Source organism: Chroicocephalus ridibundus, chromosome 3 (assembly GCF_963924245.1).
Source record: "Chroicocephalus ridibundus chromosome 3, bChrRid1.1, whole genome shotgun sequence".
NCBI lineage: Eukaryota > Metazoa > Chordata > Aves > Charadriiformes > Laridae > Chroicocephalus > Chroicocephalus ridibundus.
Window position 1 is genome coordinate 128,250,588 of NC_086286.1, and position 27,352 is coordinate 128,277,939.

The window sequence follows — 27,352 nt, forward strand, 5'->3', positions numbered from 1 at the left end:
TTGGATGCCATCCCTGCCCTCCTACGGCCGTGGTGAGGACCCTGCTCGGAGCAGGTCCCACCTGGAGCAGACACCATTCCACCCGGAGCAAATGACCATGGGGTGTCCGGCTCATCTCCAGACCTGATGCTCTTTGGAGAGGGATGCGGAGCTGCGATACCCCGCCTGCTCCCCAAATTCCAGCTCTCCCCACGCTGCCTGGGCAAGGGGCAACCCTGCCCCTTGGGCCATGCCCTGCGCTGCCAGCACCCCTCCACCCGGCAGCACGGAGCGGGGATGCTCCACCTGCTTCCCATCCTGCCCACGGAAAAGGAGGGAAATTCCCCAAAAGCCTCCCTGGGAAGGACATACGCCTGCAAACATGCACAGAAACCTGCGCGAGCGTGCAGACAGACACTTGCACGCCCCACGGTGCTTCCCAGGAGGTAAATTCCCCCATGGAGATACCTCCCCCCCGCCAAACACCTCCTGGTGTCCCCAGCACGTGGACCTGGTGGTTTTGGCAAAGCAGGTCCCCCAAGGCATCGTTTGGAAGCCGCCTTGGGCAGGTGTCCTGGCGACTCCGTGGAAATGGGTTAGAAAATGAGTAAACTGCTAAAAATACTGTCAACCACCTCGGAGCTGCGGAAACAGGATGTTTTCGGCAACGGAGCCGGCGTGGTTTCAGCCCAGCCTGCTTTTCATATCCTCCCTCGCAAGCCTGGCAGCAGTTTTCTGGCTCCTGGAGACTCACGCTCCCTTTCTCCCCATCCCTGACTCCCCCCTCATCCCCCCCCAAAAAAAGCACCTAACCCAAAATTAGGACTTCGATCTCGCCTTTTTTGCAAGGTTTTGGGTTAAATCCCAGCTGCCTGCATGCACTTTGGTGTTTGAACCCGAATCCCCCACCTGGCCCCACACCCGGGCGCCCAGCCCTGAGCAGCAGGAGGCCAGGCAGGGCTCGTTAGGACGCGGCTAATGAGCCCAGGTGGTTTTGTGTGGGCATCTGAACCGGTCATCGGGATGGGCATCCCACCTGCGCCCCATCTCCGTGCTCGTATTTGCGTTGAGAGCCGGCCAGGTTTCCAGGCAGAAGCGCCCAAGGAAAGGAGCACCTTCCGTTTCAGGAGTTGTAGCCCCAAAACTCAAGGATGCTGGTGGAGACGAAGGTGACAGACCCAGCCCCATGGATCACAGACCCCCCCATCAGCTCCTGGTCCCTCACTCCAGAGCAGGTCTGTGCCTGCAGCTGGTGTCTCCCTGGGACACGGGGCAAACCTGAGCTGCCAAAAAGTTACCGGCAGCGGGACCCGCATCCCCATGGCTGATAAGCCCCAAGGCTGATGCTGGAGCTGAGTGTTGGCTGCTCCCCACCGTCCCATCCTGCCCATCCTTCCCCATACCCTTCTCCTGCAGCTGTTTTTCCAGCCCAGGGCTTGGTTTCCATCCTTTCGGAAATTCTGGAGATGCTCCCGTGTAGGACTGGGGCTGTAGGACGCTGGGCTCTGAGTGACCTGCTCTAGTTGAAGATGTCCCTGCCCAGGGCAGGGGGTTGGACTCGATGGCCTTTGAAGGTCCCTTCCCACCCAAACCATTCCGTGATTCTATTCTATGATATTTGGGCTGGAGGTTTGGGATGTCCAGCCCCATTGCCGTTGTGCATCCAGTCGCGTGGTGAAGGTCAGGCTCAGTGTCTGCCCTACTTCCTCATGGAAGCCCAGGGGAGATGGTGGGAATACCGCAGATCCAAATCGCCAGCAGCGCTTCCAGCTTGGAGACCAAACCGAGGTGTCACGGGATCACAGACTGGACGGTGTTGGAAGGGACCTCTGGAGATCATCCCGTCCAACCCCCGGCCAGAGCAGGGTCACCCAGAGCAGGTGGCACAGGAACGTGTCCAGGCCGGGTTGGAATGTCTCCAGAGACGGAGACTCCCCCACCTCTCTGGGCAGCCTGTGCCAGGGCTCTGCCACCCTCACAGCAAAGAAGTTCCTCCTCGTGTTGAGATGGAACTTCCCATGGTCAAGTTTGTGCCCATTTGTGTCCTGCAAGAGAAGGTTGTGTCACCGAAATCGGGAGCGAACTTCTTAACCCCAATGTAGTCCTAAGAAGCAGCCGTTCTTTTATCTGGCGCCGGGGACGTGGGGGATCTCCCCGCCTCACGTGGCCACCCAATGCAAGACTCACAGAGACTTCTATCCATACGGGATGTGCGTGGTCCTTACATTTCCCAGCACTCAGTGCCGTATTCCTTCCATTTCCAGAACTGACATCCATATTCATTTCCAGAACTCATTTCCCTATTCCCAGCACCTTGGCACACGTGCAGTAAGTCCATGAGGGGCTTCATGGCAGGTCTTGGGTGGTTCCTCGTGGTGTGCGGGGGCTGGTTGGAGCTGATAACAGAGGAATCTCTTTGTGTGGGCGGGGGAAGGTGTGTGGGTGTGTGTGTGCACGTGCGCGCTGCGTGAATTCGTGTGTGTGCTGTGGCCTGCAGCTCGGCGATGTTCCTGCCTCTGCCTTGCAGCAGGATGAGTCCATCTGACAGGCACGTAGAAAGTAGGATGCAGGAGAGCTGGGAGGCAGGAGGTTTGGGATGCAGGAGAGCTGGGAGGCTTAGACCTGAGAGTCCTGGTGGACAACAGAATGCCCATGGGTCAGCAATGGGGCCTCGTGGCCAAGAAGGCCAATGGCATCCTGGGGGGCAGCAAGAAGAGCGTGGCCAGCAGGTGGAGGGAGGTCATCCTCCCCCTCTGCTCTGCCCTGGGGAGGCCACAGCTGGAGCACTGGGGCCAGTTCTGGGCTCCCCGGGTCCAGAAGGACAGGGAACTGCTGGGGAGGGGACAGCAAAGGGCTACCGAGATGCTGAGGGGACTGGAACATCTCTCTGATGAGGAAAGGCTGAGGGATTTGGGTCTTTTCAGTCTGGAAAAAAGACGGCTGAGGGGGGACCTTATCAGCGCTTGTAAATACTGAAAGCGGGGGTGTCAGGAGGATGGGGCCAGGCTCTTCTCAGTGGTGCCCGGGGACAGGACAAGGGGCAACGGGCACAAACTTGACCATGGGAAGTTCCATCTCAACATGAGGAGGAACTTCTTTGCTGTGAGGGTGGCAGGGCCCTGGCACAGGCTGCCCAGAGAGGTGGGGGAGTCTCCGTCTCTGGAGACATTCCAACCCCGCCTGGACGCGTTCCTGTGCCACCTGCTCTGGGTGACCCTGCTCTGGCCGGGGGTTGGACGGGATGATCTCCAGAGGGCCCTTCCAACCCCTGCCGGTCTGGGATTCCGGGATTCTATGAGGCAGGCAATGTGGGAGGCAGGAGATTTGGGATGTAGGAGATGTGGGATGCAGGAGAGCTGCTGCCAGCCCTCCCGTGCTGGAGGTGTTGCTGCTTGGAAGGTTCCCAACGTGGTTTTTGGCTGCGGGATGCTCCGGAGCAGCCTGGCTCACTCCAGGCTTGGGGGCTGCAGTGCCAGGGCTGGGCAGGGGAGAGCCACCGGGATCCCGGCTGGTTGTTGGAAGCGGTTTACGGGAATTTGGGGAACTCCACTGGCTTTGTAGCTTACCACCGGTGCAAGGCGGGGGCTTCCCAGCCCTCGGCCCCCGCAGGACCTGGTGTTGGGGTTATTTCTCCTTGCACTGGCCGCACGGGGTTGCTTATCCCCTTGGAAGCCGTGGTTGTCTCCGCAGCCATGGCGGCCACCCTGGGTCCAGAAAGATGTGACGGAGCTGCTTTGGTCGCCCACGCCACAGGCAGCACCCCATCACCAGCCCTATAGCTTTTTTCCCGAGGTCTTTCCTTGCCACTTGTCCCCTCTCCGGGTGGCCTCGGGCACGCCGTTTGGTTGCTTTCCCCGCTGTGAACCCCCACAGGCAAAGGCTCCCCCCGAGATGGTCCCCGGTGGCAGGGACGGGCGATGACCGGTGGCGTTGAGATGTCCCCCCTGCAGGGATGCAGGTGACAAGCAGGGACGTGCAGAGGGGACCGAACAGCATCCCCGTGCCCCAGGAGGAGAGCTCCGAGCTGGCACGCTGCAGCCCAGCCTGGGAAGCTGGGATAATCCAGCAGCGGGATTAATTAACGGGGGCTAATTAACGGAGGAAAGATGCCTTCGGTGCCTGGAAGATGCTCAGCTCCTCCGTGATGGCACTCGCCAGCCCATGGCAGAGCTGGGGGGCAGCTGCTCGCCCCACGGTGCTCCCAAAGTCCCCTCTCCGGGCATGGCGGATCCCCCCTGTCCCCTCCACGTCCCCCCGGGTCCCTCAGCGCCGCCGCGGCGGGTGGCCCCAAGCCCTCGCGTGTGCTCGGCTGCTCTCGCCCTCTCCTTACTCCCGCGGTTTTAATTCGAACCAAATGCCTTCGCTCGGTCTCTCCTCCGTGGAAATGAGGGGGTGAGCTGCCAGGCCGCTCCCGCGCCAGCCAAAGCCCCACCGCAGCTTAAAGAACAATACGGATTATTTATTATTTTTCTTTAAAAAAAAAAAAAGAAAAAAAAAAAAATCTCATTATTTGTGCGGGTTTGGCTTTGAGCCCCCCCACCCCCGGGCTGCAGTGTCGATGCAAGATGGGGGGAGAAGACGTTATCCCCTGCCGGGATCAGCGTTTTTGGGGTGCGCCAAGGCATGTCGCAGGGTGATGGGGTCCAGGATCGGCTACGGGGCTTGTTGGGCAGGGGGTTGCTGGAGCAGTGCTGGGAGCCGCTGAGAGCAAGAGGTTCCTCCCCAAATTTTCAGGTTCCCTCTCCGAATCCCGTCTTGGTGCTCTGGGAGCTGGTGTGAGGCCAGGAGGGGGTTGGGGTGGGTGCCTGGATGGCCAGGAGCTGTGTCCCACTGGGGATGAGGAGGCAGGGGGTGAAGGATGCTCCCGAGCATCCCGGGATGGGTTTCCTCCCTCGGTAAGGGCCATGGCAGCCCCGGGATGTGGGATGAGGATGCTCCCGATCCAAGGTAGGTTTCCTCCCTCGGGAAGAGCCCTGGCAACCCCGGGGTGCGGGATGAGGATGCTCATGATCTGGGGCGGGTTTACTCCCTTGGGAAGAGTCCTGGCAGCGCCAGGATGTGGGATTCAGATGCTCCCAAGCCAGGAGGGGTTTATTCCCTCAGGAAAAGCTCTGGGATGTGGGATGAGGATACTCCCAAGCCAGGGGTGGGTTTCCTCCCTCAGGAAGAGCCCTGGCAGCCCTGGGATGCGGGATGAGGATGCTCTTGAGTCAGGATGGGTTTCCTCCCTCCTTCCCTCCCTCAGGAAGAGCCCTGGCAGCCCCAGGATGCGGGATGAGGATACTCCCGAGCCAGGGGTGGGTTTCCTCCCTCGGGAAGAGCCCTGGCAGCCCTGGGATGCGGGATGAGGATGCTCTTGAGTCAGGATGGGTTTCCTCCCTCCTTCCTTCCCAAGGGAAGAGACCTGGCAGCCCCGGGATGCGGGACGTGGTGCTTGGAGGCTGACAGCAAACCGCACCCCGAGCCGTGGAGACCTGCCGAACCCGCCTGATGGTCTTCATTATAGAGCAAGGGGCTGAGCTCAGGCCCAGGATCAGCGGCCAGAAGGGAAACCTGACTGTTAAAATGAAAATTAAAACCTCGGCGGGGAAAGAAGCAGTTTTTAAGGTCTGTTTTTAGGAAAGGGAAGCGGATGCTGGTAGCAGCCAGTCCTCTGACTGAAGGCGAAGCCACAAGGCAGGGCTTTGTAGCATCGTGACCCATCTGGCAAAGCCCAGAGCCACCCCAAAGCCCAGAGCTGCTGGGAGCCTTTGCTGTCCTTCCTGAGCGAGGTGCCTTCTTCTCCAGTCCTTCAGCATCCAACCTCCTTCTCCAACCATGGAGAAAACCATGGGGCCAAAGAGGGCCTGATGGGATGGGGTTTGAGGTAGGGCTTTCACCTCCAAGCACCAAGGAAGAGGGGGATGTCCAAGCGCTTCTTGGGAGGACATGGGGTTGTGCCTCTCAGGAGGGTCCCCACCTCCATGGGGTGGTTTCTGATGCCTCCTCCTCTCCATCCCTTGCAGTCTCCAGGCCACAGACATCTCCTGAGGACCTGAAGGCACTGATGGGGAACGTCAACCACCTCAACGAGAGCTTTCGGGACATGCAGGTGAAGCTGCTGCACCTACCTCTGAAGGGGGACGTGCTGGATCACATCTGGAGGCTGCAGGACCTCCTGCAGAACCACTCGGACTCCTTGTTCCTCATGACGGGGTCACTGCAGAAGCTGGAAGGGCTTCTCTGGAGCCTGCAGACCCAGGCCAGCCAAACCGACAAGGCAGTGTCCAACCTGTGGGACAGTTTGACCCAGCAGAGTGACACGGCTCAGCAGGAGATGTACAAGCTCTCTGTGGAAGGCAACAGCAGCCGGCTGCTGCTGCAGCACCACGACCACCTCCTGAGCCACCTGGGCAGCAGGGTGGAGAGCCTGAGCGACCAGGTGACGGCCGTGAGCGGGGCCGTGGACACCATGAACAGGACCTTCTCCTACGACGTGAACATCCACCATACCCGCATCCAGGATCTGCAGGTCCTGATCAGCAACGCCACTGAAGATGCCCGGCAGATGCGGCTCATCCACATAGCCATGGAGGAGCAGCTGAAGCATGAGCTGGCCATCCTCAACAACGTGACGGAGGACCTGCGGCTGAAGGACTGGGAGCACTCCATCGCGCTGAAGAACATCTCTGTGATACGGGGTAAGCTGAAAACCTCTTGTAAGCAGCTCCCTTGCTGATGCATGACACCTGATGGTGAGGAGAAGTGTGTTCTCGGTGCTTTGGGGGTGGTGGAAATGGTCCCCGTGGCATGGGGATGTCCTGTGGGGATGTCTCAGGGTGCATCAAATCCATCAGACTCTGCTGTTTAGGTGTCCACAGTGTTCAGGCATCTCCATCACGTTGGACTCTGCGTAGTTGGGACCCTCCAAATGCTCCCCCGTGCATGTTAGGAAGAAAGCTCCCAAGGTTCCCTCAATGATGCCAGGGAAAACTCTGCCAGGTCCCTCCTGGCCATGAAAGTGAGCCAGACAGTGCGGCAGACGGTGGGGTTTTGTCCTGCTTCGTACTGCAGTGATCAAGCAAAGGGCTGCCCAGCAGCTACCCTCAGTCATCACTGATCGCTCCACTCGCTTTACCCTACATCTCCTTTACTCCATTTCCCTCCTCCTGTCTTCTCCTCCTTTACCATCCTCCCAAATCATAGGATCATGGACTCACAGAGTGGTTTGGATGGGAAGGGACCTTCAAAGGCCATCTAGTCCAACCCCCTGCCATGGGCAGGGACATCTTCAACCAGACCAGGTTTCTCAGAGCCCCGTCCAACCTGGCCTGGGATGTTTCCAGGGGTGGGACATCCACCACCTCTCTGGACAACCTGGGCCAGGGTGGCTTGTGCAGTCCCAAATGAATGAACTGGCCACAGGAGGGGAAAAAACATGGAGAAACACAGAAGAACCCAGTGCAAGCTCTTGGGGGCAGAGCGAGAGGTTGGGGGCCAGTTGCTGCCCCACTTCTATGCTGTTGAGTCGCACCTATGGAGGTGGAATGGGCTGTTCCTCTGCTACGAAACCCCCAACTCCAAGCGGAGCTTTATTTCTGGTGCTTCCAGCTGAAATACCAGATGGGGAAGGAAGCAGCTGACGCCGAGGCACTTGCTCCCTCTGGCCATCTGCAGAGCTGGGAGGGGACAGATGTGGTCTGAAACGCAGCAGCTACATGTCTCCGTCCAGGTCAACCACCACTCTTGGGTACCAGCAGCTCATTGGGTTCATTTCCTTGGCCCATGGGGGACGTTGGCTCCTGATGCCCAGTTTGGGGCTGCTGGGACCACGTTGCACCCGCTGCTTTGAGGTTTTCACAGCTTCCCAACCACCCCCATTGCCCTCTCTTCCCCCCACTGCCGTGGGGAGGATGTCACCCTCTCTTGGATGAAGCCACCGAGGAAGGGGACCGCCAGGGCGCCTGATGTCCATGCACCATGTTACTCCAATTAACATGAGCCGAAAACAAAACAAATCCCATCCCAACGGGCCGGCACCTGATTTATCAGTCGCTGCTCTGACACATTCCTGGCAGCCCCCACCTCCCTCTCTCCCCATCCCTCCGCCCTCCCCACTCTCTGGCAGCAGCGAGGGACCCTGGGGCTGGATAATTTTAGGAGCCTCGTGCCCGGCTAGCTTTATCCTGGCTCCAAATGTCCTCGGATGAATCCGCCGTGCTCCCAGCTGGATTTGGACCAGCAGAGCCAGTCCGGGGAGATGCAGGGCTGCCAGCTTGGGGCTGCGTTTTCCTCCCCTCAAGACCTCTACTACTCTGGTCTCTGGCTTTTGAGGCTGTTTGCTGTTGATGGCGGCATGGGGAGGTCCCTAGGCTCATCTCCAAGCAGCTCGCGTGTCTTGGAGAGGGCTTGGCCTTGCAGCGCAGAGGGGCTCTGGCTCTTAAGTAAGAGTGTCACCAGGAGGGAGGATGCCTGGGATCCACCGCCACGACTCACTGGGTGGGATGTGCTGGCTCGCAGCAGGGCTGGCGGGGTGATTGCAACGGTCCCATCTGGCCATCAGATCCGTGCATGTCATGAAAAGTCCTCATCCCGATGGTTTGGGAGGGTTTTCCTCCTCCGCTGGTGCAGTAGTGAGCAGCCCTGCCCTGGGCAGGCAGGAGGGTGAAGGAGGGGTGCATCTGGGCTGGGGTTTTCTTTCCTGAGTGCAAAACCTCAACCACTTGTGGGGTGGGGACCCGTTTGGCAGGGTGTCCGCAGTGCTGCTCAGCCTCTCCCAACCACCCCTCCCAGCTCTCCTCCGTTCTCCACCCCAGCTGTTCCCCATGTCCCATCCCACCAGCTCTCCCTGGGGATGGGACTATCTCTGCTCATGGGGCTGCCTGGATGTAGCCAAGAGGAGATATTTGGGTGGCTGATGGACCACGGGGCTCACTACTGTGGGAATAGCTCTGAAGGATGAATGCCAAAACCTAGGAGCCAGCAAACAGGATCAGCCCAGGGATCCTGAGCCCCGTTTCTAACCCCAGGCATTAGGGAAAGGGAATAAGGGACAACATGTCTCTTCTCTGGCTGTGTTCTCCCAGCCTCCAGCTCTTACCGAGCAGGTGAGATTGTCTGTTGGACATGGTCATCTTCCATGAAACTTAGTTCATTTCTTAGCCTGTCCATGCCCTTGACCTCCCAGATGTCCTGTGGGATGGTTTTCTGAGATGGTAGATGAGATGGAGGTGGAGGTGGAGGTGGAGGTGGAGGTGGAGGTGGAGATGGAGATAGAGGTGGAGATGGAGATGGAGAAAGAGGTGGAGATGGAGATAGAGGTGGAGATGGAGATGGAGAAAGAGGTGGAGATGGAAGTGGAGGTGGAGGTGGAGATGGAGATGGAGATGGAGATGGAGATGGAGATGAGGTGAGATGTGATGTGATGTGATGAGATGAGACGAGACGAGATGAGACGAGGTGGTGGCAGAGGCCTGGGGGACTGCACTGTAGCAGCTGATTTTAAGGGGGAAGGGCAGCTCCAACCCCCATCCCACCGAGAGGTGCCCCGAGCAGGCAGCTCCTATGTCCCTTCCAGGGTTAACAAAACTGAGGTGGGGCCGTAGTGTGGGTTATTTCCCAGTGTGCCCATAAAACCAGAGCAGATGGAAGTTGTTGGAGCTGCCCCCACACAGGGGACCTCAACCGAGCCATGCTGGAGCCGGCATGGGGGAAACCAGACATCTCGTGTCAGCAGTAGTTTTGCTCCGGTGCCGTTGGTGTGGGACCCCTTCCCCTCGGAGAGGATGCTTGGGGCAAAGGCAAAGGGAGGAAACGGGAGACCCTTCCTCAGTGGCTCCCACCACAGATGTTTCCAAGGGTTGCTTTGAGTCTTGCTCGCGGTGGAAGAGCCTCTGTTTTGTTTAAGCAAGTGGTTTTCAGCAGCCCAACCTTTGCCACGCTGGGGGGCAGCAGGGGAGGGAAGAACTTGACCCGAACCCCGGAGCACGGCTGGGTCATCCGCATCCTGGGACACCTGGGACCTTGGGGCAGGAGATATGCTGGTAGAAAAACCCCTTTTGCCTTGACACTCCCACTGCTACCCATCAAACTCACCATAGCCTCTATAAAGCCACGGATTTCTGGCAGGCTTTGTTTTCTGTAGGCTGAAATTAATGGCGTCGGCTTATTTTAATTCTTTACTTCCACATTCTCCATTAGTTCTTTATTTCTGAAGGGGTTGGGTGATACAGGGTGGCCTAAACATACCCACGTCATTCCACTTCAACGAACTGACATGACTTGACCTCCCTCTTGCTCTTTTGGGGCACGGAAAATTGACGGCTGTTACTTAACACCGTCTATTTATGCGATCAGGTGCTTCCTATTGCTTATTTATTTGCCCGTCTCTTCAGTTTTTCAAACTCCAGCAGGCAAGTAAGCGAATTTAGGAACGTGTAGTTTTACGCTGAGGGTGGTGAGACCCTGGTCCAGGTTTCCCAGAGAGGTGGTGGATGCTTTGATGGGGCTTTGAGCAACCTGGTCCAGTTGAAGATGTCCCTGCTCGTGGCAGGGGATTGGACTAGATGGTCTTTAAAGGTCCCTTCCCACCCAAACCATTCTGTGATTCTATAATTAATGCTATGGGAACGAAAACTCTTTCACCAGCCATCCCGGCACCTTCGTACCGCACACACCTTGCCTGGTCCCTGCCCCTCTGCAGCAGCTCTTGAACGTCGCTAGACATTCTCCATTAGTTCTTTATTTCTGAAGGGGTTGGGTGATACAGGGCAGCCTAAACATACCCACGTCATACCCATGCGTCACGGAGGATCCTGCTTCTCCCATCCAGGGCCAGGCAGCGTCCCTGCTGTGCGTGGTTCCTCTTGTTCCCACCCAAAAATGCCTCCTCATTGTACTCGGCTCTCCCAGCTGTCCATTGTTCTTTGCATCCTTTTGTTTTGCCCACCGAGAACAGGGGACATGTCCTCAGCGTTCAACCCCACATTCTCTCAGAGCCCAGAGATGTTCATCACCTAGGGAAGAGGGAACCCAAGGCGACCCATATTTCATAAAATCAGAGAATCACAGACTGGTTTGGGTGGGAAGGGACCGTAAGCATCATCCAATGCCACCCCCTGCCCTGGGCAGGGACACCTCCCACCAGCCCAGGTTGCTCCAAGCCCCGTCCAACCTGGCCTTGAACCCCTCCAGGGATGGGGCAGCCACGGCTACTCTCCCAGCCCCTGACCATCTCCAGCTCGGGACGTTTCCTGAGCTTGCTGCAGTTCCTCTGCTCAGGAACCCGCTAATTTCTTCATAATATTTGCAGATCCGACTTAGTCATTCATTAGAGCTGCTAAACATCCCCCCTGATCCTTTCGCATTACCACGTCGCCTGCAGCCCTGGCTGCTTGTTTGCTTTCTGCACAACTGAGACATTATGGCTTTTGGGGTTTCTAGGAAAACGGTGTTTAACAGTTTCCAATTATCGCCCTGCCTTGGTAGGACAAAGACCAAATGACCCCTCCAGGCCTCTCTGTGCCCTATTATCTGTCATCCCACGAGTCTTTTCCTTGTTTTTTCTTTTTTTTTTTTTTTTTCCTGTTCAAATTCTTTCTTCCAACTGATTTAGCTCATAATTGTTTTCAGCTTTGCAGACTTGGCCCTTTGCAGGCTGAGGAATAGAACTCTATTATTGGGTTGGACTTTCTGCTCGCTCACGAGAGTTCACACCGAAAGGCGATCACCGATGGCCCGCTCCTGATGAGATCAGTGATGCAAATCCCCTCCTCAAGGTTCTTCTCATTATTTCCAAAAGGCATTCCTTTTCTTTTGGTTTTTCTTTTTTCTTAACCTTATTTCATCGGAGAGGTCACAACCTGGGGTCAAAAGGAAATTCCAGGAGACTGGAATTTCCCATAGAGTCACGCTCAAGGTGGAACCGCGGGAGCTGCAAGGTGAAGTTTTCTGGCACGCGAGGCGGGTTGATGGAGTCGTGTTTGGCCTTTAAAATCCATAGATCATGGAAGAAGGCTGCTGGCAAGCTCCCTCGCTGTCATTTTGCTCCTGCCCACAGGGTTCTGTGTTTATTAGAGGTTCCTGGAGAGCTGAGGAACGATAATGGCCAGTGAAGGGTGGGTGAGTGCATGCACTGATGCATCTACTGCAAAGCCGGGGTGCGATGGCCGCACTCCAATACCTGTTGTGTTTCAGGGCCACCAGGACCCAAAGGAGACCAAGGCAATGAGGGGATGGAGGGTGAACCTGGTCTTCCTGGCCTGCCTGGCCTGCGAGGTAAGAAACGGCACATCCATGGCGCCCGTAACCCTGCAAGCCTTCACCCAAAGTCCATAGAGTCAACGGGACACCTCCTGGTGACTCCCCGACCTGTCCCTTGGGACCTCGCTGGCTAGGCACAAGTCTTGGAGAGCAACAGGGTTAACCCGCAGCCCCATCTCCTGCCAGAGTACAAAAAGGGGCAAAAAGTCTCTCTCCTCTCCCAGCTGGCCCCAGGAGACCGAGAGCTTCGAGGGTCCATCACCTGCAGGTTGATGTTCCCCCAGGCTCCTTTGACTCAGCCACCCAGCCCAGGTTCATGCAGGACCTGGCCACCACCAGGTGGTGGTGGCTCTAAACCCAAGCCCTTACCAGGCACCGGGGCTGGCCCCGCTGCCCGCACACCCCCTGCGGCACATGGGGACACGGCGTGGGGACCCTCCAGCCTGGCAGAGGGGACTCGGCCACCGGCTGCGGCTCTGAGGCTTTCCATAGGACATTTTTTTTTTTGATGTCAAGAATGCCATTTTTTCCCCCGCTCCTTAATTCCAACCATTGTTTTTAAGAGAAATCCAATTAAATAAAGAACGGAAATCCCACCACCACCCCCCTGAGAACAGGACGCGGCTGGAGCCTGTTTCTAATTTTAAGCCAAACCTAAAAATAATTGGCTTTGCATCCAACTACGGAGGTGATGAGGATCCCCGCTGGTGAGGACTTTTTGGGGGTTTCTGTCTCCACGAAGCTCTTCCTTGTTGAGGTGACAGGATCCGTCCTGCCTGGGGCATGGTCCTCCTTCTCCACCCAGGGCGTCCAGCCCTGGATTCACCTCAACTTGCTGAAGACAAGACCCACGTAGGACCATCAGTGTCAGAGCAAGGGGGGGTTCAGCACAGCTGCTGAGCCCGGGCTGGGCTTAAAACCTCAGATTTTGGTACCCCCTTTCCCTCAGCTCCCCGGCGGGCGGCGGGACCGGCCAAGTCAGGCAGAGCCAGCCTGGAAACGCGATCGCTCTCTGAAAGCCCTTCTCAGCGCTGGCTGCCCGTGCTCGTTTCACCGACGGCTATATTTTTTTGCGTTGACAGATTCATGGCTGTTTTTCTTGGGTGTAACAAGCATCAGAAATGTATCGTCTGGCTTCTTTCCTTTTTTTTTTTTTTTTTATATTTTATTTAAACAGAAAAACAAAACAATTTCTGGAGGCTTCACCTTCGGGAAGAGTTGCTGAAATGGCCGCTATTTTTAGGTCTTTCTCTGTCTCGCTTTCTCTGGTGCTTTTCTGGATGTGGTCACAGCACCGGCCCTTTGGGTGTGAGAAAGTCGGGGTCAGGCACTGTAAAGCATCCCTGGTAAATCCCGTTTCGCAGAGCGAATCTGCCATCCTGCCTCTACCCCAGCTCCTCTGCCCAAAGCCCCAGCCAGGCCCTGACACGCTGCAGCATCTCCCCTGGGAGGGAGGCGAGGTGTTGGCCGGGCGCAGGAGGGAAAGGGTTAAGCCCCAGACCGTGCCCACTGGAGCTGGCGCCCAAATTCCTCCTGGCAGCTTTTTTTTCCCCCTCTTAAACCAGAGGAAAATATTGACTAAGTTTGGAAAAGCCCAGCCCAGGAGGGGCGGAAGGCGCAGTGCCGAGGGAATTCAGGGCTCCCCCAGCACGCGCAGGGGAGGTGGGCAGCATCGTGCCAGGCGGGGGCTGAGTTTGGGTGCTGGAGGAGCTCCATCTGAAGGGCTTCTCCCCCAGGAGCTTTGGATCCAGCCCAGGCTTAGACTTGGGCTGAGTCTGCTGGGTCAGTCTGGTGGGACCACCTCCAGGTCCCACCAGAGCCCATCACCATCACAGGGGTCTCTCCATCCACCTCTCCTTGCTGGTCCGCATGGATGGAGGTGACTTCTGGGGCTTGGATGTGTCCCCTCTGAAGGCAGCCCAAGCTCCCAAACCACATCCCCCATTTCCCACCTCCTGGAGGTCAGGGGTGCTCAGATAAGGAGGTTTCATCTAAACCCTTCTCCAATAAATATCAAACCCACCTGGCCAGCGTGCATGGACACAAGGGACCCACAGCTCATGTGGGGCACCTCGTGTCTCCTTGGGGTCTCTGCTCCACCCTGGCTCCTCGCTCTTCCACCTTGGTCTCCAGCTTTGGAGCCCAGGTACCTTAATTTGAGCCTTAAGATGCTCAGAGCTGCATTAGCACCTGCCCATCTCTGGGATAAATCCGTCCTGTATCCAGGGATGGGTGCAGAAGGAGAGGATGGGCTGGACTCTTGGGTGTCTCCTGATGGTCCCTGTCTCCTGGCAAAGAACCAGAGACTACCTGGCACGTCTGCTGGCAAGCAGGATGTGTGTGTGTGTGTGTGTGTGCACATCTGGTTTTTGTAGGTCTCTGCTGCAACAGGGTCATTTTGCCTCTTTTATCCTTGCTCCAGGGCTACCCGGGGAGAGAGGACCACCAGGACCACGTGGCTTGAAAGGGGACCAAGGAGACCTTGGCCCTCCAGGTCCAGTGGGGATGCGGGGATTCAAAGGTAAGGACCAGCCTCTGTGCATGCTCCGGGGTGGCTCATGGGATCCGGCTGGGCTTGTTGGGCAGCAAACTGGCTCTGGAGACCACTGGGATGAGGGGCAGAGACACTGGTCATGGGTGTGAGGGTGGTGGGTCCCAAACCAGGCACCTGGAGCTCCTGCCGGGAGAGGAAATCTTACTGAACTGGGAGTGTGCACATGGAGAACCTCTGCACCGAGACCTTTCCACCAAGGCACAGCGGTGGAGAGAGTCCAGGGGCCGGAGGGAGAAGGGCGACACTGTTGGGTATGTGATGCTCCTGCCATGCAGGAGGGTTCTGCCCTCACCAGGGCCCCATGAGGACCTGCCGGGCTGCCCTCCCACGCTTGGGTTTTAGGAATAGCCTTGTGTTTGTCTTCTGCTGACCTTTTCTGGCTCGCTGTGGTTTTGCAGCGCCTCACCACACCCCGGCTAAGAGCAGGGAGAAGCCGTGGGTGTAGGAAGTGGCCACGCACCTATTTAGCAGGACAGATCTGTCCCAGGAGACCTTTTAAAAGACGTTCCGTGCTCCAACCTAAAATGGGATGGATAATCCCAAAACGTGCTCTTTCTGCCTCAAAATGCCTTGTGGGCAGGGGGAGGCAGGAAGAGCCCAGCCCAAGGAAGGGACACCACCCTGGGCAGAGCCGAAGGTGGCCAAAGCGGTGCCTTCCCCTCATTTCATGCTTCTGCGTGGTGTTGACCTGGGACGTGGCCACGCTGGCCAACAGGACCTGGGGCCGTGGCCACAGACCGGTGTCTGGGTCTGGAAAACGCCCGGAGCCCTGTGGGTGGGTGATACTGTGTTATTCGTCTTACAATTTGTCTCCTTGGGTGAATTTCATGTGAGAAAGTTGCAGGAAAACGTCCTTTTCTGAATGTCCTCTCTATTCTCTATCTGCAAACTTGGCATCAAGCTGGCAAACCGGCCAGAGTTGGTGTCCAGTTTTCCTGTATGTCCTCCAAAATGCTGGTCATTGCCAGGGACAGGGGTTGGGGTGAGACCCCCACGTTGTGTCTGGTGGCCCGACCTTCACGTGTGGTGCCCACAGTGGTGGCCATCTCCCGTACTTTGCATGCCACCAGAAAGCCCCTTTTAGTCTAGGAGCACATCTTCCATCCCTTCTCCACTTCATGGTGTCTTTAGGAGAAGGACCTTTCCTAGGGACACGCCATCCACCTCCCAGTGCAGCCCCAGGAAGCTTTAAGTCCAGGTAGAAAGGAGAAGCAGGAGATGAGATGCTGCCAGTGGCCTCCTTCTGTAGCGAGGGAGCAGCGTGAACCTCCCAGAGCTGCAGCCCAAGGCAAGAAGGTCTCCTGGAGGGTTTAGTGCCTGTCTGGTCCTTTTTCCCTTAAGCCATCACTGCTGTCATCACCCACCCTACTCACACGATGGTTCTCCTCATCCCACTGCTCTCCCAGTCACCCCAGTCCGGGCACAAGCTGAGCTCCTGGGGCCTGTCAGCTGCTGGAGATGGCTCTCCAGGCCATGTGGCTGGTTAGATGACATTTATGTAGTGCTGTGTAGTCTTGAAGAACGTTGCTGGGTGCTGTTTCCATCACCCCATCCCACCTAACTGGAAGCCCAGGGTTTCTGGGCTGGTGTGGCTGGGACAAGTCTCCATTCTTCCACCACGGCAGAGGGGCACAGAATACGGAATAAACGCTGCAAGAATAAAGAAGCCAGCATTTCCTGCTTGCGTTCCAGTGCTGCCTCTTGGGTTTTTTGGAGGTAACTCTGTCCTGTGGGATCGCAGTATCATGTTGTGGGACTGTGGGACATTATCGGATCTGCGGGGTGAAAATGCCCGGCCTGATGCTGCGGGAGGTCAAACCGACCCCCTGGATACCTCCCTGGCACCAGCCTTGCCAAGGCGCGAGCGCTGCGGGGACGGGTGCTAACGCAAGGGAGACGTTGGCGCCGAGATGTTCCTGGCGGCGCATCAAACGCCGAGCTCCGCCAACCAAAACCACAACACGCTTCAGGGCCGCGGTTTCCTTTCCTTCCCCGGAGCAGAGGAAAGTGGGCTTTTCTCACTGGCCGGTGCCAAGTACTCATTAGACGAGCAAATTATCCCGAGGAGCCTGGGCCAGTTGAATTGAGCCTCAGCAGAGGACCAAGCCCTGATGCCAGATTTGTTTTGCAAAATGCATCGCTGGGAGACGTTTCCTTTCTGGAGGGAGGAGGTTGATGGGCTCCTGCATCACGATTCCGTCCTTAAGACAGAGATGTTAACAGCTGCTCTGCTGGGTTGGTGCTGAGATGTGTTAACAGACCCTGTAGTGGGCGTCACAGCTCCAGCAAGGAGCTCCCTGGAGACACAACACTGAGGATGAAGACTTCCTCCAGTGCTCACCAGCCCAGGAGGTGCTGGAGACCACCCCAGTGCAGCCCCTGCCTCCAGGGGAGAGCCACGGCCACGCTACAGTAGTAGAGCATCAAGCCCCACAAGCTCGGTGACCCTTCCCGAAAGCTGGTGTGCATCTCAAGCCCCCTTGCCCGGGAAGATGAAGCACTTCTGCTCCTGGTTTTGGGAGGCGATGGGTCAGATGATGTGCCAAAGGGTCATCGGATCTTTGCCGTGTGGTGCCTTGCTTCTAGCTATCATCCTTTCACTGGTGTAGAGTAATCCTTGTATCTGAGGAGGCCTCTTGGCTTGAAGAAGGTTAAGTTGCCTCCAGGGCTTCGCCAGCCATGGCCTGGATGCACCCCCTTCCTTGTGCATTTCTTGGAGATGTCCTTGGTTTGGGATGAGAATGACTCCGTGGTTGCAAAGCCATCGGATATTCCCACCAGTGGGATGGGCCACCCCCAGGTCCCACCAGAGCCCATCACCAGCACAGGAGTCCCTCCCTTCTCCTCTTCTTGCTGGCCCATCTGGATGGAGGTCACCTCCGGGGCTTGGATGCGTCCCCTATGACGAGAGCCCCAAACCGCAGCCCCCATTTCCCACCTCCCGGAGGTCAGGGGTGCTCAGATAAGGGGGTTTGATCCAACCCTTTCTCCAATAAACAGCAAACCGCGCTGGCAGCGAGCGCTGAATTTCTACGGTTTATGGGATTCTCTGAAATTTATAGGAAACAGACACCGAGCCAGGCAACGGTCCAAGCCCGGGCTTTAAGTAAAGGCCTGTTTTTCTGCAGCACTAGTCTTACACATCTATAATGACTTTCTTCTGAGCCCAGGAGAGCTATCTGTTCCCTGGGAAATGCAGCCTGTCCTGGGGCTGGGGGCATCTGGGGCGGGTGAGTCTCCTCACCGAAAATCCCGGATCAAGCCATCTCATAGAGATGGTCTGTCCTGGTCGAGGGACGGCTTCTCCCCTCCACAGCTGAGTCCCGAGTATTTTCACTTGTTGGTATTTTCCTATCCTTGATGCATTTTCCCTCTAAATTACCCCAGTGGAGTATTATTTTCCTCATTTCCAAATGGGGAAAATTATTCTGGAAAGTGAACGTGCATCGGTCTTCTTCACTCTTCCATGGGGAATGTCATGCCGGGAACACGTTCAGGAGGAAACAGCAATAAATGAGCCAAGGTAGGGATTGCCAATCTATAGATAAATTCGGGGCAATAAGAGAAGTCCCCTTCCTAAACACCACCTCCAGGCGAGGAGGAGGTTTCTGAAGTGTTGCTGAAGGCAGAGCACGTTTCTGCCTCTGAAGATGGAGGTTTTGCATCTTCTGACCATGGGTTGCTTCAAGACTATGGTGGTCCACCTCACCCTACAGACCCAGGAACTCCCTCTGCCCTCTTCCAGTGATGTCCTCACCCACGAGCTCTGCAGGTTCTGTGCCCTGCCTCCCTCAGCAGCGCTGATTTTTGGAGAAGGGGTGATGCCCAGGAGCAGAACGTTGGTGGAGACCAAGCTTCTGCCATGGGAAGGGCTGAGCATCGCTCGTCACGGTGTCTGTGCCAAAATTGTGTGCACAGTCCAGAAAAAACAGACTGAGCTGTGCTGATTCACCCGCAGTGGGAAACGCTGAGGAAGACCTTGTCACTCGTTGGGTGAAGGCACCAGGCAGGACCTCCTGGTAGGACCAGCGATGATGCCAGCAAGTCGCTCTCCTGAACTTGTCGCACTGTCCCAGCCCCAAGACTCTCTGCTTTCCAGCTCACAGGGGCTTTGTCCCCAGTAGGGACAATCCCCAGCCTTGACACCTCGGGGAGCTGCGCTTGACCCCAGGGTGAAGCCAGCAAGCTGTGCCACCGAAGGGGCTGTCCTCTCTGCTCGTCGGAGAGGTGCTGTGGAGAAAAGAGAGGTGTGAAGAAGTGAAAAAGAGAAAAGAAGAAGGAAAAGGAGAGCAAGGAAATGAAGGGGCTTGGAGGATTGCACGGGAAAAGCCAAGGTGGGTGGGGAAGGATAAGGCAGAGGGCTTGGGATGTGTTTAAAGAACCCTCGTGAAGCTCTTGGCATGGTCCATAAAGTGCCTCTTTCTTTGAAAGGCTCTTTCCCCTGCCCGACGTATATGAAACTAAAGACAAACCAACAGAAAACGCGGTAGCCCAGGTCGGGGGTGGGGAGGAGAAGCACACCCAGAACTTTTGGTTGGAGCCACGAACCCATCCCAAAGCAGCATCAGCTCCGATGATGGGCCGTTCCCAGCAACACTCAGGATGGGTCCAGCCACCCCGTGGAGAGCACGGTGGCATGCACGGTGTCACTGTCCCAGGCCATAGATGATCTCAGGGTCTCTTATGGGGATGCCCTCACACTCTCCTCCAGCAACCAGCTCCTCCTTCCCCATCCGTAACCAGTTCCCGCTCCTCAGGAGCCCCTGGACCCATTTTTAACAGCTCAGCATCCTTACGCTGAGCCCATCCATTGCTTTTTGGAGACCTGGGTGTGCTCGGTTGGAGAATGACACCCCCATCAGGGCTCCCGGGGGAGCAGCATCTGGCCTTGAAGTGCTGCTGGGCATCTCGCTCTGCCTGTGCCAGGAGACCCTGGTTCCCACCATGGCATTCCCGGCTGCTGGAGAGGTCTCACCACCAGCTCCGCTGCCTTCTGCCAGCCCTGCCTCTCCAGAGAATCATCGAATCACAGAATGGTTTGGGTTGAAGGGACTTTAAAGGCCGTCTAGTCCAATCCCCTCCATGAGCAGGGACATCTTCCACCAGCCCAGGTCGCTCAGAGCCCCGTCCAACCTGGCCTGGGATGTTTCCAGGGATGGGGCAGCCACAGCTTCTCTGGGCAACCTGGGCCAGGGACTCACCCCCCTCACACCAAAGGATTTCTTCCCAATATCTCACCTAAATGTCCCCTTTTGCCGTCTGAAGCCATCACCCCTCGTCCTATCACTACATGCCCTTGTAAGAAGTCCTTCTCCAGCTATTCCTGTCCATCAAGCTCCACCTTTCCACCCGCACCGCTCTCCATCATTCCCGTAGGGCGCAGCCCGGAGCCTCCGAGGAAAGCGCTCCTGCTCGGGAAAAACCTGGATTTTGGAGGACAAACACGAAAGAACCGCGACTTTTGCTTTCCGACCTCCTTTCCTCGGGGCTGGGGAAGGAAGGTGTTGGAGAGCGCGGGCTGCTCCGCCGTCCCGGTACCATCACGTGCCGGCGAGCGGCATCTCTGGCCGCTCTCCCGCTGCTCGGGGGGGGCCCCGTTGTCATCTGGTTCCCATCAGCGGGGCAGGCTGCAGGCAGCTTTCCTCCATCCGCCGCAGCTGCGGCTGCCCAGGGGACCCATCTCGCCTTCCCAGAGCCTCCGAGTTAAAGGGCAAGCATTTCCTGCACTTTTTTTTAAATTATCATTATTATTATTATTATTAATTATTATTATTTTATCATTATTATTTTATTTTATAAGAAATTTCCCCGCGCGCACGCGTGTGTGTGCGTGTTGTTTGCTGTTCTCCCACGGGGACAAAAGAAGGGGGATATATGGGAGCGGGGCCGCGGTGAAGGGCTGGAGCTCGCCCGGAGCGTCGCTGGCCGGAGCATCCCGGAGCCTTCCCCGGCCCTTTCCAAAACCAAACCCACGGCCCCACTCGGGATGGTGTTTTCCACGGGAAAACACGGCTGCTGCCCGGCAGGAGCAGCGCCGGAGCGCGGGCGGGGGCTGCTGGAGGCGGTGGGATGCGGGCAGAGCCAGCCCAGGCTCTCCGGCCGCCGGGAAAGCCAAGCCGTGACACAGATAATTATTGAGCTCATTATTTTTATATGGAAATAGGCGTGGTTTTGAGGAACGGCCTGTTTACCCAGCTGGTCCGAACACTCACGCCCCGCCATCAGCATCGTGTCCTTTCGATGGATTCAGGGTCTGGTTCCGTAAATCCGCTCCTGAGGAGGTACCAGCCGGCTGCGGGAAGGGGCGATGCTCCATCGGGGCTGCGGGAAATCACGTCCCTGCCCCCGCCCCCTGCAAAATGAAGCCTTTTTAGCCCTAAATAGGGGTTTTTTAGCCCCAGATTCAGGGTTTTCTTTCCTTCGTTCCTGCTGCTGCCCAGCAGCCGGGACGTGGCTGTTCGAGGTGGGGGGGGGAGCAGAGCGGGTGGGATGGTTCGAGGGACCCCCCTCCCCCCGCCCCAGCCCTCCATCCTCCCTCCGCTGCCAGACATGCACCCCGGGGGGGGACTGCTGGGGGGTTCCCCCACCCTCCCATCCGTACCCTGCACCCCGAGAAGGGGGGTCTTGCACAGCCCCGGCCCCCCCCGGCGAGGGAGTTCCCAGGGCAGGACATTTTCCCATGAGGATGCAGAGGGGAAAAAGCAACTTTGGGCATAAAATCCAAACACACGGAGCCCGGGGAGCGGCTGGTCCCACGCGGGATAAACCCCGCACGAAGCTGCGTTTTCCCAGCCCTGGGTTGGTTTTGCCTTGACGCGGTTTGACCCCAGTTGGCAACTGGGACCAGGCAGCCGCTCGCTCACCCCCCCCACACACACACCCCGCCGCCCCGAGTCGGGCTGGGGGGAGAATCGGAAGAGTAAAAGTGAGGAAAACCACGTGGGTTGAGATAAGGACAGTTTGATGGGTGAAACAAAAGCCAAGGAATTCATTCCCCGCTTCCCACGGCAGGTAGATGTTGAGCATCCCCAGGAGAGCCGGGCTCCGTCACACGGAACGGGGACTTGGGAAGACAAACGCCGTCCCTCCCAACGTCCCCCCCTTCCTCCTTCTCCCCCTGGCTTTATACACCGATGTCCCATGGCATGGAATATCCCTGGGGTCAGTCGGGGTCCCGGCTGTGTCCCCTCCCGACTCCTTGTCCTCCCCCAGCCCATCGCTGGTGGGGTGGGCTGAGGAGCAGAAGAGGCCGTGAGAGCTCAGCAGCAACCAAACCCACCGGTGTCCTAACACCATTCCTCAGCCCAAATCCAAACCAAACCACCATCCCAGCGGCTAGTAAGAAAGTCGACCCCATCCCAACCGAAACCATGACATGCCTTCAAAAAGAAGCATCCCGGGAGAAGGCGGGGGAGCGAGGAGCTGGGTCCCACCACCACGCAGCATGGCCAGGGGGTCAGGGGAGGGACTAACAAGTCATTTGCTGCTTCGTGCCTCAGTTTCCCCAAGATGATAAAACCATCCAAGAGTTACAGACACACCTCATTGCCTAAGAGCGGGATATCCAGTAAAAATGGGATTTTTAACAAGATTTATGCCCCGTGGTCTTTCTTTTCCCAGGTGACCGAGGCCCGAAGGGGGAGAAGGGGGACCGAGGTGGCAGCACGGGTAAGTGCCCGCTCACGGCCGTCTCCCCGCTGCTCTGGGCAGGGTTTGGGTGGTGGTTGCGGTGTCGGGAGCTGGTGGGAGAAATGCTTGGGCGAGGAGGAGATGGAGCGGCGGGGAGGGATGTCGGCAGCATGCAAGGACCGAGGATGCTCGAGGAAAGTGGTTGTGATGTTACGGCAGAGCCAAGGAGGGGGGAGCACCTTCCTCTGCACCCCCTGGAGCCCTCGGCGTGCAGAGACACCAGCCAGGCTGATGGGGCTGGGTTATGGAATCACAGAATGGTTTGGGGTGGAGGGGACTTTCAAAGCCCAGCCAGTGGCACCCCCTGCCCTGGGCAGGGACACCTCCCACCAGCCCAGGTTGCTCCAAGCCCCGGCCAACCTGGCCTTGAACCCCTCCAGGGATGGGGCAGCCACAGCTTCTCTGGGCAACCTGGGCCAGGGGCTCACCCCCCTCACACCAAACAATTTCTTCCCAATATCTCATCTCAATCTCCCCTCTTCCAGTGTAAAACCCTTCCCCCTCGTCCCACGGCTCCCCTCCCTGCTCCAGAGTCCCTCCCCAGCTTTCCTGGAGCCCCTTGAGGGACTGGCAGGGGCTGGAAGGTCTCCGCGGAGCCTTCTCTTCTCCAGGCTGAACCCCCCCAACTTGGTTGGCTTTCTGGGCTGCCAGCGCACGGTGCCGGCTCATGGCCGGTTTCTCCCCCCCGGCACCCCCAAGCCCTTCTCTCAGGGCTGCTCTCCATCCCTCCAGCCCCAGCCTGGGCTGGCACCGGGGCTTGCCCCGACCCGGGGGCAGGACCCTGCACTTGGCCTTGTTAGACCTCATGAAGTTCACACAAGGTTCAAGAACCGGACTGAGGATGCCCGAAGCCGTCTGGGAGTTTTCACTCCCCACTTCTTCCCGGGGAACAAACAGGATCAGCCTCAGGGCTGAGCTCTCCCACCTGCCCAGGCGCTTTCCTGGCAAACAGTATCGTCACCAGCCCGGAGCTGGCAGCAAGAGGAACCAGGGGCTGGAAGGACACATCTCTTCCACCCATCGTCCCATGGCAGGATGTGCCTCCTTAGGGACATCTCTCCTGCCTCTCCAGGGACATCCTTCCTTGGGGACATCCCTCCTGCCTCCCTGAGGATATCCCTCTTGCCACCCCAGGGACATCCCTCCTTGGGGACATCCCTTCTCCCTCCTCAAGGACATCCCTCCTACCTCTCCAGGGACATCCTTCCTTGGGGACATCCCTTCTGCCTCCCTGAGGACATCCCTCCTGCCACCCCAGGGACGTCTTTCCTTGGGGACATCCCTCCTGCTTCCCTGAGGACATCCCTCTTGCCGCCCCAGGGACATCCCTCCTTGGGGACATCCCTTCTCCCTCCTCAAGGACATCCCTCCTACCTCTCCAGGGACATCCTTCCTTGGGGACATCCCTCCTGCCTCCCTGAGGACATCCCTCCTGCCACCCCAGGGACGTCTTTCCTTGGGGACATCCCTCCTGCCTCCCTGAGGACATCCCTCCTGCCACCCCAGGGATGTCTTTCCTTGGGGACATCCCTCCTGCCGCCCTAAGGACATCCATCCTGCCACACAAGGCACATTCCTCCTTGGGGACATCCCTCCTGCCACCCCAGGGCCATCCCTCCTGCCTCAGGTGCCCATGCAGGGGCTCCAGGTCCCTGCCACCAGCCACCACGACACCCAGACGGTGCCAAGCAGGAGCCGGGATGCGGCAGGGTTGGACGGGGAGCAGCAGCAGAGGCGGCCGGGGAGCGGGGAGCACCCCAGTGGGAAGCACCAGCACCCCCAGTAAGAATCCAGGACCCCCAGCCCCTTCCAGCCACCGCTTGGTGGGCGAGCGCAGCTGGTTCCCATCCGCGAAGTACAAAGGCTGGTGTATATCGCTATTTAATTTCCCGGGATAGCCGTCCTCCACATCTTCCCCCCTGGAAACTTGACATTTCCATCCCTATTCCCAAACCTGAGGGACTGGAGCGGAGCAGGGGCAGCGGGAGGGGGCGGTGGGGAGCGGACCCGGGGGCAGATGGTCTCCATTACCGGAGGGGGGAGATGATATCTCAGCCCAGCTGCAAAGAATCAGGCCCTTGTTTTCTCGGCCACCGGGAGTTATTTCTCTTCTTTAGCTTTTCCTTTCTTGTTTTGCTGGGTTTTGGGGGCCGGACAGGGAGGAGGTCGAGGGCTTTGGAAGTGATCGCTGCGGCAATTTGGGGGTTTGTTGGGTGCGTTGGAGAGGGAAAGGGCCAGGGAGCTGCTCCGGGATGGATGGGGCCAGGCTTGGCAGACCGGGGGTCGCTGGAGGCAGAGAACACGGCTGGGATGCTCCTGAGCCGCTCTAGAGCTGCAGCCCAGGAGGGGCTGATCCTGGCCCACCTTCTGCAGCACGACGAGGTGGACAACCCTCCTTTGGTCCCTGCGCACCTCCCCGTGGCTTCACCAGCTCCTCGGGGCCATCCCCGAGCGCAGCCCCGACTCCAGCTATGTCTTTCGCGGAGTCCTCAGGGCTCGTGGCCACCAAAACGGCCCTGGGCTGGGCTGTGGGGCCGTTACGGGCAGCTGGCACTGGTTTGGGAGGAAACTTCTGGGTTTTATTAGCTTCTATTAGCCCTCTAAGCAACATTTGTCAGAGGCGAAGTGGCCAGGACTCACGTGGCCGAGCTCTGGGGCTTTATTAGCAGCCCTCACCCTGCTGATTAATGGGAACATCCCGGCGGTGCCTGGCTGCCTGCCCCGATTGCCCGGCTCTCCCCCTCCTTGGAGAAGCCGCCGTCGTCCTCCAGCACGCACAGGCTCTGAGGAGCGTCCAGCGGAGAGCCGGGGTGAGGGCGGACTCGGAGGGGGAGGAATGGGGGTGTTGGGAGGAGCAGCTGGCTTGGGATGGAGGTACGGGGCCGGTCCTGGATGGGATGAGCGACCAGATGGTGCTGGAGATACGGGGCTGGTCCTGGACGGGATGAACAACCAGATGGTGCTGGATATAGGGAGCTGGTCCTGGACTCCCAGTCACCTGCCTCTTCTCCAGGCACCAGGGAACGTGAGGAGCGTTGGAGGCAGAGCTGGATGGTTTCACGGAGGGGATTACGCCTGCTGGGGGGCTCCGTGCCCCATTTTGCCATTGCTGTCCCATAGGCATCGCAGACACGAGGTGACAGCCCCTAGGAAAGGCTCCCCTGCCCTGAGATGCTCCGGGGGTGCAAGAGGGACAGTGGTCCCAAAGGCAAGGGGACCCCCAAGGTGCCACAGTGGTGGCCGCAGTCACTGAACACATGGAGCCAGGAAGATGACACTGCGTGAGGTGACACCTCGACCTGAGCAGTGGAGAATTGCTGGACCCTGGGTTTCCCTGGCCGCATCCCACCCTCCGCTTGCCCACCTGGAGCAGGGACGTTGGGCTGGTTCCCTAGCGGGGGACACCGGCGTTGGACACGGCACAAGCTTGGCTTGGCACGAGCAGCTCCTCTGGCAGCTCCAGGCAGCGTCCGCAGCTCCGGTCCACGTCTTCGGCTCGGAAGAGTCGCTTCACGCAGCCCTCAGATGACACCACCCCTGGGGTGAGCCAGGGCAGCGGCCTCGGCAGAGGAGGAGACGTCCCCTCCATCCCAGTCAGCAAGGACAGCCGGCAGCATCCCAAACGAGCCCCTCCGCCAAGGTGCGATGCCACCCTTCCACGTCCATGGCAAGGGCTGGGCAAAATATCAGCGAGGTGGTTGAGGGACAGCACGAGATGTTTCCTGGCTCCTCCGTGGGCCCGATGCTCTGCCCAGATCCAGGAAAACACGCTCAAGGTTTCCAGACCCTTCCTTGAGCCTGACCCCGAGCTCGTCCTGGAAGTGGGAGATCGGCCGGTGCCGAGGCCAAGCAAGGACTGTTCTTTCTGGAGGTCATTGGAAGAGGTGGCCCTGTTCCCGCTGGGAGCGAGCCAGGGAAAACCCAGAGCCTGAAACATAAAAAAAAAAAAAAACCACAACTTTTGTGCAGGTCCCAGCCGTCCGGCGGTGCCAAAACCCTCTGCATCTCTGTGCAGCAGAACCCAAACGCGTCCCTGGTCTCTAACTGTCCCGTTAACCCCACACCTCCCAGCCCCGGGAGCCCGGGGCGGGCTGGGACCCTGCTTCCCCCACCTTGGCCAACCTCACGGCCACCAGCTTGGTTGGCCAAGGCGCCTAATGAGACCTCGGTTGAGCACAGCTGCCCATGACATCCCACCACCGTGAAGTTAACGTAGATGTCAGACCAACGTCAGATTTTATAGAATCAAAGAATGGTTTGGGTGGGAAGGGACCTTAAAGGCCACCCAGTGCCACCCCCTGCCCTGGGCAGGGACACCTCCCACCAGCCCAGGTTGCTCCAAGCCCCAGCCAACCTGGCCTTGAACCCCTCCAGGGATGGGGCAGCCACAGCTTCTCTGGGATTTTACCCAGCTTTTCACAGCTCCCTCTGCGACAGTCGCCCCTTGGCATGGAGACCTTTTGGGTTCGTCGCTTGAGAAGTTGCCGTGGTCCACGTACCGGCAAAATCACAGCAGACGAGAAGGTTTTGTTCCCGTTTACATTGCGGCTGGGGTTGGGGTGCTTTTGGTGGCACGGAAGCAGAATGCAGCCCCTCGTCCTCTTCTCCACCGGGGACCAGCCTTGGGCATAGAGGATGAGCCGGAGAGCTGATGGTCATCAAGGAGGAGACTTCGGTCTGCCTGGAAATGCTTCACGCAGCAGTCCACACCCCAGCTATCTTCGCATTTGAGAAGTAAAGTCATCGAGCATTTCCAGTGGGAATGTGTGTTTTGATAGGGGAGGGGGGGGGGGAAAAACAACCCACCTTGGCTTTGAGAAAATGTCTTCGAATAAAAGTCTCCGAGCAGCTGCAACACAATCTCGCCCTGGGGGAGCCCAGCTCCACCCA

The 27,352-nt window shown here is 58.1% G+C and overlaps 1 protein-coding gene across 3 annotated transcripts in view; it reads left to right on the forward strand.

The window, feature by feature from the left end:
• Nucleotides 1–27,352, forward strand: part of SCARA5 (scavenger receptor class A member 5) — a 39,528-nt gene that overhangs the window by 8,966 nt on the left and 3,210 nt on the right. For all 3 annotated transcript variants that reach the window (XM_063327880.1, XM_063327882.1, XM_063327881.1), the window contains exons 4-7: nt 5,985–6,659; nt 12,154–12,234; nt 14,642–14,740; nt 22,394–22,441. In XM_063327880.1, coding sequence (XP_063183950.1) covers nt 5,985–6,659; nt 12,154–12,234; nt 14,642–14,740; nt 22,394–22,441 — 903 coding nt within the window. The remainder of the gene's footprint in view (nt 1–5,984; nt 6,660–12,153; nt 12,235–14,641; nt 14,741–22,393; nt 22,442–27,352) is intronic.